The sequence below is a fragment of the Miscanthus floridulus genome, chromosome 6 (assembly GCF_019320115.1).
Source record: "Miscanthus floridulus cultivar M001 chromosome 6, ASM1932011v1, whole genome shotgun sequence".
Lineage (NCBI taxonomy): Eukaryota > Viridiplantae > Streptophyta > Magnoliopsida > Poales > Poaceae > Miscanthus > Miscanthus floridulus.
In genome coordinates this window covers 28,947,140-28,957,926 of record NC_089585.1, presented here as the reverse complement: position 1 = coordinate 28,957,926, position 10,787 = coordinate 28,947,140, and the positions used below count along the sequence as shown (strand labels likewise).

Sequence of the window (10,787 nt, the reverse complement as noted above, 5' to 3'; positions counted from 1 at the left end):
ATCCGAGCAGCTTCCCCTTTGAAACCCCAAAAACACGTTTTTTAGGATTTAGCTTGATGTTGAACCTTCAGAGGTTCACGAACATTGCGGCTAAGTTTGCGATCAAATCGCACACTTAAGCCGTTTTGACCACTATGTCATCAACATAGATGGCAATTGTTGGTTTCGGCCATTCAGCCTGATCAGGCTAATCGGGCGGGTCGATTTGGTCGGCGAAGCATTGCTGCATGCACCTTTTGTAGGTGGTGCCAGTGTTCTTCAAGCTGAAAGGCATGGTTACATAATAGTATGAACCATACGGGGTGATGAATGAGGTTGCGAGTTGATCAGACTCTTTCATTACGATCTAGTGATAGCCTGAGTAGGCGTCTAGAAAGGAGAGGATTTCGCAACCCGAAGTGGAGTCGATTATCTGGTCTATGCGCGGCAAGGGAAAGTGATCCTTTGGACACACCTTGTTAAGCCCAGTATAATCAACGCACATTCTTCATTTCCTAGTCTTTTTCTGATAAGGACGGGATTGGCGAGCCAGTCGGAGTGAAAAACCTCCTTGATGAATCCGGCTGCCAAAAGCTTGGTGATCTCTTCGCCTATGGCCCTGCGGCTCTCATTGTTGAAACGACGTAGGCGTTGCTTGGCGGGCTTTGAGCCCAGGATAAGGCATAGTGCATGCTTGGTGACCTCCCATGGTATCCCCGGCATGTCAGAAGGCTGCCATGTGAAGACATCACAATTGTCACACAAGAAGTCGACGAGCTCGCATTCCTATTGGGCCAAGAGCTGGGTCCTGATTCATACCATCTTGGCTAGGTCGGCGGGGTTGACGCCCACTGCCTTGGTTTCCTCAAGCGAGTGAAAGGCCATCGAGGAGGCCGGTTTGTTGCAGTCTAAGACTACTAGGGTTAATGATTCCCTGAGCTACAGGAGCTTGGATGAGTTGACGATAGTGGTGGCGAGCTCGTAGTGCTCGTGATCGCACTCAAAGGTGTGCGAGAAGGCGCTACTCACGATGATGACGTTGTTTGGTCCCAGCATCTTCAGCTTGAGGTAGGTGTAGTTGGGGATTGCCACAAATCTTGCGTAGCATGGCCGCCCCAAGATGGCGTGGTAGGACCCTAGAAAGTCCACCACTTCGAAGGTGAGGACCTCCGAGTGGAAGTTGGCCCGACTACCGAATGTGACGGGCAGATCGATGTATTCGAGCGGGTATGCCTGTGCTCCTAGGATTACCCTATGGAAAGGGGAGCCCATCAGACAGAGCTCTAATCAGGGATTGTGCATGGCATCGAGGATGTCGATGTACAAGATGTTGAGGCCACTACCCTCGTCCATCAGCACCTTAGTGAGGCGCTTCTTGCAGACGATGGGGTCGATGATGAGCGGGTAGCATCCCAATCTTGCGATGTAGGAGGGATGGTCCCTCTGATCAAAAGTGATTGGGGATTCTGACCAGCTGAGGAAGGAGGGGATGGCTGTCTCGGCGGCGCATGCCTCCCTATAGCGTACCTTATGCTGGCGTTTAGTCTAGATGGCATCGGACCTGCCGAAGATCATGATGCACTCTTCGGGTTTGGGGAAGCCATCTCCGTTCTTGCCTACTACGCCCCCCTCTTGGCTGCCAGCTCCTTGCCGTCCCCCTCCTTTGACCCACCGGCCTGTCGGAGGAAACATTTGAGGAGCTCGCACTCCCTGTAGAGGTGTTTGATAAGGTAGGCATGGTTGGGGCATGGAACATCCATGAGCTTGTTGAAGTGGTCAGACAGTCCCTGCTAGGGCTGCTTGGCCATGTGATCGGCCACGGCGACCAGCGCGGGGCTGCCCGATCGGCGTTGACCTTTTTTGTTTTTCTTGCCCCTCTATGTGGAGGGGCCTTCGTCCGGGTCCATGCGCTTGGCTTTAAGCTTGTCCTAGCCTCCACCAAAGACCACTTCGACCGCCTCCTCGCCAAAGGCATGGTTGGTGGTGACGTCGAGCAGGTCACGGGTGGTACAGGGTTTCAAGCAGCCAAGCTTGTGGATCAGGGACTCGCAGTTTGTCCTAGAGAGGAACACGCTAATGACATCTGTGTCGATGTCATCGGGGAGGGAGTTGCATTGTTGGGAGAACCTATGGATGTAATCCTGCAAGGACTTTGTTGCGCTCCTAGTGATAGCTCTTGAGGTCCTAGGAGTTTCCCAGGCGGACATATGTCCCCTAGAAATTCCCGATGAAGAACCTCTTGAGGTCTATCCAGTCACAGATGTTGTCGTGCGGAAGGAATTCGAGACATGCCCGAACATGTTCCCCCATGTAAATAGGAAGGTATTGGATGATGAAATAGTCATCATCCACTCCTCTGGCCCGATAGGCGAGCCAGAAGTCTTCAAGCCAAATGTCTAGGTTGGTCTCCCCAGTGTATTTGGTGATGTTGGTGGGTGGCTAAAAACGCTGTAGGAACGGTGCTCTCTGGATACGCCAGCTAAAGGCCCATGGCCCCAGGCCCTCAAGGCTGGGGCTCCAATCGTCTGGCCAGCGGCCATGCCTAGGGCATGTTTCACCACTTCCCTCGATGGTTCGGCCAGGATCCATGTCTCCTGCTACCGTACGATGGACGTTGTTATCGTGTCGAGCCTGACATCGGTTGTTGATGATGCTGCGGGCGTCCTGGTGCGGATTAGGCCACTCATGTATTGGCGGTTAGCGTGGAGCAGGCGCTAGGTTGGACCGTGGCGCGACCGCCGCACCCCAAGTCATGCCTGACGGCTGTGACGGTGAGTGAACGGAGCAATCTGTCTGGTGCATCCTCGTCCCCCGGTGGGGAGAGAGGGCACGGGTCGGAGTCACAACACGGAGCTTTCCGCCTGTTGGACGGCGGTGGCTCCTACTAGAACCCGAAAGTTTTGGTAGACTGCCCGCTCCTGGGGGTTGATGGGCTCAGGAATGCCACGTAGAAGCATTGCCGCAGCGGTGATGTTCTAGCCAGCCCAGGTGAATTGAGGGAGATAATTCCCCTCGTTCATGGTGTCATGTTGGACCTGTCGGGCATGACCCTAGGCGCCGCCCGCCGGGCCATGCGCATGGGGCACAACAGGCTGTACTGATGGCACCAATGCAGGTAGTAGCTGGTTCTGCCATTGTTGTCGTAATTCCTTAGCGTGTGCTTGTGCAGACACAAGGGCCCCCCGCACGCAGGTCCAGAGGGGTGTGAGTTTGCGCAGACTTCGCAACCATCGGTGGTTGTCTCGGAGCGTCCGCCATAGCGCACTCCTAGGACAGACAGTGGTGGGGCACCATGTCACCGATGCTAGAACCATCGCTCTCACCCTCACCGTCCAGGAGTTTGTGGGAAATAGTAGGAACATAGCCTGCCATTCCCACAAACTTGAATGTGAGGGGGGATGGTGCCAGCATCCTTCGGAGCCCCCGAGCGTATGCGTCCATAGGGGATGTGAGGCCATAGGGGAACCGCTCGTACGGTGTTTGTGGCATGGGCAGTAAATTCCCTCTAGGTGATTGGTGAGAGATAGTAAATAAAGAGCGAGTAGTAGTACGCATATTACTTACAGCGGGGTTTGAGCAGAGAGTTTGCTCAGAATGAAGCGTAGATGTCGCGCCGTCGAAGTTGCACATCCCGGAGTCGATGGAGGACGTCCCTCTGATGGGTGCCGGCTCACGAGCCTCCTCGCGGAGGTGGAGTACGCCGAGTCGGTCGGTGATGAAGTTTAGGCTTTCCAAGAGGAAGGCCTAGGATGGCGTGAAGATGGGTGGAACCTGCATCCCGGTCGATGAGAGTGCGGGAAACTCCAATGAGCCGAAGCGAATCATATCGCCCGAGCCTGCCGAGATGAGGGTGGCGGAAAAGTGGGCCATCCGATGACCAAAAAGTGTTGAACGTACAACGTCTTCCCCACGGACGGTGCCAACTATCGGTGCAGAAAGTGACCAACTAGTGAATATTTGTAGTTTTGCTGTACGTTGTGATCAGAGGTGGCCTAGCACTCAATCACACAAGATTTATACTGGTTCAGGCAACGTGCCCTACGTCCAGTTGGGGTCGGTCGGTGACTTTATTCCTGAGCCCAGGTGCTCGAAGTTTGTAGTGGGGTTACAAACAAGAGGGAGAAAGATGGGGTGTATAAGAGGTCCGGTCGGCTCCGACCGGAAGGGCCGAGAGTGACAGGAACTTCGCTACGAGCTTGGTGTTTGAGCATGTGCTTGCGGTCAGAACTTGGTGGTTCTGCGGTTGTGAGCTGTCGATGTCGATCTAAGGAACTTTGGCCTCCTTTTTTCGGTCCCCTTGTTGGAGGGAGCGCATCCCCTTTTATAGATGAAGGGGATGGCTCTACAGGTGAGAGGGAGAGGGTAAGGATGTCTTTAAGCCTTGCTACCCATGCTAATGAGGATTGGATAATGGTAGACACCCCAAATACTGTTGATGTCATTGTAGAATGTCGGATGCGCATGGGAGGTCATGCTATCTTCTTCAGGAAGGATGGACACTGGTACCTGCAAATACTATTTGATGCCTAGTGGCATGTGAGGAGTCACGCTATGTTCACCCGGTATGGAAAATCCTGGTGCCATACCATGATCGATGTCCAGAGACACACGGGGGGCTTACCGTATGGGAGTTTTAGCGGCCCCTACAATACTGTAGGGGGAGATGTCAGCGCCTACAATACTATTTATGTCATGGTGGCTGTAGAGTACTGTTTCATGCAGGGTATGGTTCCTGGTACAGTGGTTTTGACTTGTGAGCCTTGCCTTGCCTTTCTCCACACATCTTCTGGTTCCTACCAAATGGGGCGCCCCCGGTCGGATGGCTCCAATTAGCTCTGAGTGCGCTGGTCGGAGAAGAGTGGTGAGCAGGGTTCCCACAAGCCCTGATCACAGGGTTGGAGTCGAAAGTAGGGCTGGGGGCAGGCCTTCCAATCAGAGGCCAGCTGGAGCCCAAATTGAGCGATCTGGTTGGATAGGTGGGCCAAAGTAGCCAATGAGCGGGCGTTGCTCTTCTTGGGCCTGGCCTTCTGGTCAGTTGCTGGACCGCCCCCCTGCCCTATTGTTTTTAGACTTTTGGGCCGAGCCTTGGCGCAGAAGCTGGTCCCCGAGGGACCTCGGCTTTATGGACCCGATAGGACCCAAGGCCCATTGACTTTGGATTTTGGTGTTTGATGACCAACACAACCAAATTGGACTAATGAATTTATAAGTGATTGTTTTATAGTTCAATAGGATGCAAGATGTGACTTGGAGAAAGGCGATGTGATGATCCAATGATCAACACCTCAAGCAAGACCTTAGGAGCACAAGAGAAGACCCATGATATCAAGCACAGTCTAAGCATGAAGATAGGAACCAAGCCGTACGCAAGATCGTGAAGAAACAAGCTCATAGAGGTGATCGGACGCTGGACCGGACGCTAGAAGAAAGTGACCAGATGCTCTGATCAGTGGCTCGGCAACAGCAGGCGTCGATAGCAGCGATCGAACGCTGAAGAAGTGAATCAACCGGACACACCGATGGCACTGTTCATTAGTCCAGCAACACACTTAGCAAGTGATTGGACACTGGCGGCAAACTGACCAGACGTAGGACAACAGCGTCCGATCGAGTATAAAGAGGTTCTAGAGCAGCGAACTTATGACCAGACGCATCTGGTGGCAAGTGACCAGATGCTGGCAGCGTCTGATCAGTTGTTCATGGCTCCAATGGTCAGGATGACCGGACGCATCCGATCAGGACGACTCTAGCATCCGGTCAATAGCAGAAAAGCAGGACTTCATCCCCAACGGCTACTTTTTCAGTGGGGCTTATAAATACAACCCCCAACCGAGCATTTGAGGTGTGTGGAGTTGAGGAAACATACCAAGGGTGTTAATACACTATTTTAGTGATCTCCACTTACATAGTGCTTAGTGTTTTATTAGGTGATTAGCGTAGGTGCTTTGCAAAGTGCTTAGGCTGATTAGACCACCGTTTATGCACTTGCTCTAGGTTTAGGCCTAGTGTTTAGTGAGGTTTGCATACCTCTTACCACTCGGTGCTTACGAGCACCATTGTTGTACATTGGAGGGGCTTATAGTCTTGTGAGATCACACCAACCGCGTTTGTGGTGTGGCAGCCACCGTGTACTAGAGGGAACAAGGGCCATGACGTTTCAGCCGAAAGCTTGATAGTAAAGACAGTGGGGAGCATCTAGGAGAGGCTTGCTGGAAAGCACATTGGAGACCCACTTGTGCGTGGGGAAGACCTAAGGCTATCCATAGAGTTACTCGACCAGGAGCTTGGCCCTTACGAGGGATTCCTTGCGAGGGGCTCCAGCGAGGACTAGGGGGAAGCTTGCGCGCTTCTCTATACCTTGGTAAAAATAACGGAGTTATCAATAGGAGTTTGCATATCTCTACCTTGCTCTTTAGCTTCCGCATTTACATTATTTGTATTACTTCTTTTTGTGGTAGAGATAACAACACTCACTAGCAAAATTATAGTTGCACATTTAGATAGTTTATCTATTGCATAGGTTTTGCTAGGGTTAGAAAAAGAGGCCATAGTTTAGAAGTTAGATTTTAAAGTTGCCTAAGTCACCCCCCCCCCTCTTAGGCATCACAATCCCCTTCAATTGGTGTTAGAGCTAGGTTGACTCAATTTGGACCTTTGGCTTAACCGTCGTTGAGACAACACTATTTAGAGTGGTTGGGATGGATACCTCTATGCCTCCGCACTTTGACGGCACTAACTTCCCTTATTATAGAGCTAGAATGACTTGCTACCTTGAGGTGGTTGATTTGGGAGTTTGGAGAGTCACTCATGACGGGATGAAACCCATTAAGAATCCTGATAAACCCACGAAGAGTGATGAAAAGAAAATTCATTTCAATGCTAGAGCAAAAAATTGCTTGTTTGAATCATTTAGCATGTATGTGTTTAACCAAGTGTTTACTTTAAATACGGCACATGAAACATGGTTAAAACTCCAAGAGCTCCATGACGGCACATCTAATGTCCATGAGCAAAAACATTGTCTAGCTAAACAAAATTATGATTCCTTTACAATGAATGATGATGAGCTTGTTCATGATATGTATTCTTGGTTGAATCTAATTATCAATGAGCTCCATTCAATAGGACTAACAAAGCTAGATGATGCAGACATCATAAGGAAGATCATCTCCGTGCTACCACAAAAGAAATATGCAAGCATCATCACCATCCTTCATAACATGGAGGACTTGAGCACCATGACCCCGACCATAGTCATTGGTAAGATAGTGGCATTTGAAATATCACGCAAGATGGGTCAAGAAGAAGCCTCTTCATCAAGCAAAGGCAAAGCTCCCGCATGTGGCGAGAAAAAGAAGATGAAGGGCAAACAAGTTGAGACAAGCTCAAGCTCAAGCTCAAGCTCCTCAAGTGAAGATGAAGAAAAAGATGAGGATGATGATGAAGATTCAAGTGATGATGATCAATCTTCCTCCTCCACCTCCAACCTTGATGAAGAATCAATTAAACTAATCAACAAGGTGGAGAAGATGATCCAAAAGCTCAATGTCAAGGGTGTGCCCATCCAAATTTAGGATCTTATTTTCACCAATCAAAGAAATGAGCAAAGAAAGAGAGGATGCTATGGATGTGGCAAGCTAGGGCACTTTGTGGAAGTTTGTCCAAATAAGCCCACACCCAATACAAAGAAGAAGGCATGCAAGAAACAAGCCCTCACATCAATAAGGACATGGAATGATTCTTCAATTAAAGAAGAACACCATCACAAGAGGCGAGGGCACAAGCACTCAACATCAAGCTCTTCTCGTGTGTGCCTTATGGCACGAGGTAACGAAAGCTCATCCTCTAGTGAGAGTGATAGTGATGATAAAATGCCTTCTTATGAAAAAATTGTGCAACAAAATCTTAATTATGCTAAAGTTTGCACTAGTCAACAAAAGAAGCTCAGAAAAATAAAAGAAAAGCTAGATAGATCACAAGAAGCATATAAAACTTTGCTTGAACAATATGAGAACTTTGTTAATCTAAATGTTGAACTATCTACTAAATTGAGTAACTTGAGGCTAGTGCAACAACAAATGCATACACAATCAATGATGAGCAACTTGTCAAGAAAAATGAAAAATTAAAAGAAAAGTTAGCTAGCTCACAAGATGCTTATAAAAGTTTGCTTGCTAAAATGAAAACCATGTGCAAACATTGTGATGAGCTAACAAATAAAGTTGCTAATCTTGAAGCCGTTAGTACAACCCCCACCAAGGCATCTAAAAAGAAAAGTTCTACCTTTAACATGCCTAAAAAGGATGCCTCTACTTCTTGTAATGATTTATGTTTAGACTCATCTTTGTGCAACCAAGTTTGTGTTGAGAAAGTTATTGTAGATACATGCACATAAGAGATTGCAAAGGAGAATGAGCAACTAAAGCAAGAAGTAGGTCACCTCACCAAGGACTTGACTCAAGTGAAAGGCAAGGCTAAGCAAGCCCAGCTTCATCAAGATAACACCATCAAGGGAGTGAAGAAGCTTGATGAAGGACAAACCATGGTTGGCTACGTGTGCCACAAGGAAGGTCACAAGTCCTATGAGTGCAAGGTGAAGAATGGGGGAGGAGCAAAGAAGAAAGAGAAGAAGGAAACAAGCAAGCTCTCCAACACCTACACCAATAAAATGGACAAGAAGGCCTCCACACCTTATCTCTTGAAGAAGAAGAAAAATGACAAGGTGGTGGCTATCAAGGTGAACAAGCAAGCCAACAATGGGGTCAAACGCTTTTGGGTGCCAAAGGAAATCATTTTCAACATGAAGAGCACCAAAAAGGTTTAGATCCCAAAAGGGAAGTGAGAAGTCCTATGGACTATGGGGAATTTGGAGACTTGGCAAAGTGTGGATGCATTTCATGGGGTGCATCATGATGGACAAAGACATTGCCAAGTGGGTTAGTGAATATTATGGACCCAAATTCCCCTTCAAATGTTAGGTAACTAGATTATATTTGCTTCAATTGGTATTAGATTTAACTTTCTTACAAATTGGTATCTTTAAGCATCTAGTTACTTTACATGCCTAGGTTTGCATTTGCATGCTTATATCTTTTGTCATGCTTACAACTAGGTATATCTTATGGTAGGCTTGCTCGTTTTCATTCTTAATCTTTGGAGCAAACCTACATGGTTTTAAATTGTTTAGGAGGACGACACATAGCTTGTCTTTCGATTGTTCATCTAATATGTGCCAAAGTCCAAATTGAAGATAACTTCTCCCGAATATCATCTTCGAAAATGATTCTCACATTCATGAGATGTCATCTTTCAAATGGTATTATTGATTCTAAAATCAATGTGCATGTGTTCAACAAGTATTCCATACTTGTGTGCACAAATTTAGGGGGAGGTTACTCTACAAGATTGGAAGCTTTGAGACTAACACCTTTTCAAGCTTATCATGTGTGTAGTAGTCTCATTGCAAGGAAAATGGAGTCCCCAGAGTTAAGCATCATACTTCAAATATCCACCACCTATTGCAAGTGGTAGAAATCAAATTGGTTTCCACATGTGGTATTTCTAAACCGATATCATCATGTTGATTTCATTTTGATATTTATATGCTTTCTCCATGCATTATATAGATTAAATTCCCTTGTGCAAAAATTTGCCAATTATGCATATGCTTTGCCTTTTATCATATGTATGCATATATTTAGGGGGAGCTTAGTCTATATAATGTGAGAGTCAAATTTTGTGATCTACTTCACTCTATACACAAAGGATCACAAAGTTTGACCCTCCCTTGTGCTACTAATGTCTTCCTTTTTGGTGTTTGACTCCAAAGGGGGAGAATTTAGAGGACCAAAAGCAAGCATTAATAAGTAGGACCAAAAGCTAGATCATTTACAAGTGGTAATGGTCTACAAATGGTGTCTACAAGTGGTAATGGTCCAAGAAAAGGAGGATAATGGATTATGGATTAGCCTATGTAATGGGAAGAATTTGTAGGAAGCAATGCTTAAATCCATAATACCACATGGGGACATTTGCAAGGGCAAGATAAGTTTTTATATAGTCTTACAAGTAGTATCTTTTAGCATCATATAGTCTTGCCCCTTGCATTGCATCCTAGCAAGTAGGTAGTTTTCAAATTTCAAAATTCTATTATTTGCTTGCTTTGGTCATGTTGTCATCAATCACCAAAAAGGGGGAGATTGTAAGGAAAATAGACCCTAGGCCCATTTACTTTGGATTTTGGTATTTGATGACCAACACAACCAAATTGGACTAATGAATTTGCAAGTGATTGTTTTGTAGTTCAATAGGATGCAAGATGTGACTTGGACAAAGGCGATGTGATGATCCGATAATCAACACCTCAAGCAAGACCTTAGGAGCACAAGAGAAGACCCAAGATATCAAGTAAAGTCCAAGCATGAAGATAGGAATCAAGCCATACGCAAGATCACGAAGAAACGAGCTCACAAAGGTGACCGGACGCTGGACCAGACACTAGAAGAAAGTGATCAGACGCTCCGATCAGTGGCTCGACAATAGCAGGTGTCAGCAGTAGCGACCGAACGCTGAACAAGTGAATCGACCGGATGCACCGAAGGTGTAAGAACCCAAAAATCCACACACCAAAAATCCCAACTACAAAATTTTTTCTTCAAAACTCCATGTGATGATGAGTGACACATGTAGAAGCCAAACCCTAGTTTTGGATTAGATGTGACCTAACTAGGTTAAAATCATAAGCATAGTTTGGTTTTATGCCACATGTGTAATTAAATTCCTAAATAAATAAATCTTGCATGCATTTT

At 47.1% G+C, this 10,787-nt stretch overlaps 1 protein-coding gene across 1 annotated transcript; it reads right to left on the bottom strand.

Annotated features, from left to right (window-relative positions):
• Positions 1-918: 918 nt before the first annotated feature.
• LOC136460414 (uncharacterized) lies at positions 919-1,535 on the bottom strand. The gene is made up of 3 exons (XM_066460119.1): positions 1,507-1,535; positions 1,304-1,396; positions 919-1,231 (listed from the first exon to the last, which is right to left on the bottom strand). The coding sequence occupies exons 1-3, from the start codon at positions 1,533-1,535 to the stop codon at positions 919-921; spliced, it is 435 nt and encodes a 144-aa protein (XP_066316216.1).
• Positions 1,536-10,787: the final 9,252 nt, after the last annotated feature.

What these genes read in the sequence shown, in the direction of transcription:
- LOC136460414 (XM_066460119.1), bottom strand. Translation starts at nt 1,535, where the DNA reads ATGCCATCTAGACTAAACGCCAGCATAAG. An exon ending in AGACTAAACGCCAGCATAAG is followed by an intron (nt 1,397 to 1,506) that starts GTACGCTATAGG and finishes CTACATCGCAAG; the next exon opens with ATTGGGATGCTACCCGCTCA. An exon ending in GGTAGTGGCCTCAACATCTT is followed by an intron (nt 1,232 to 1,303) that starts GTACATCGACAT and finishes CCCTTTCCATAG; the next exon opens with GGTAATCCTAGGAGCACAGG.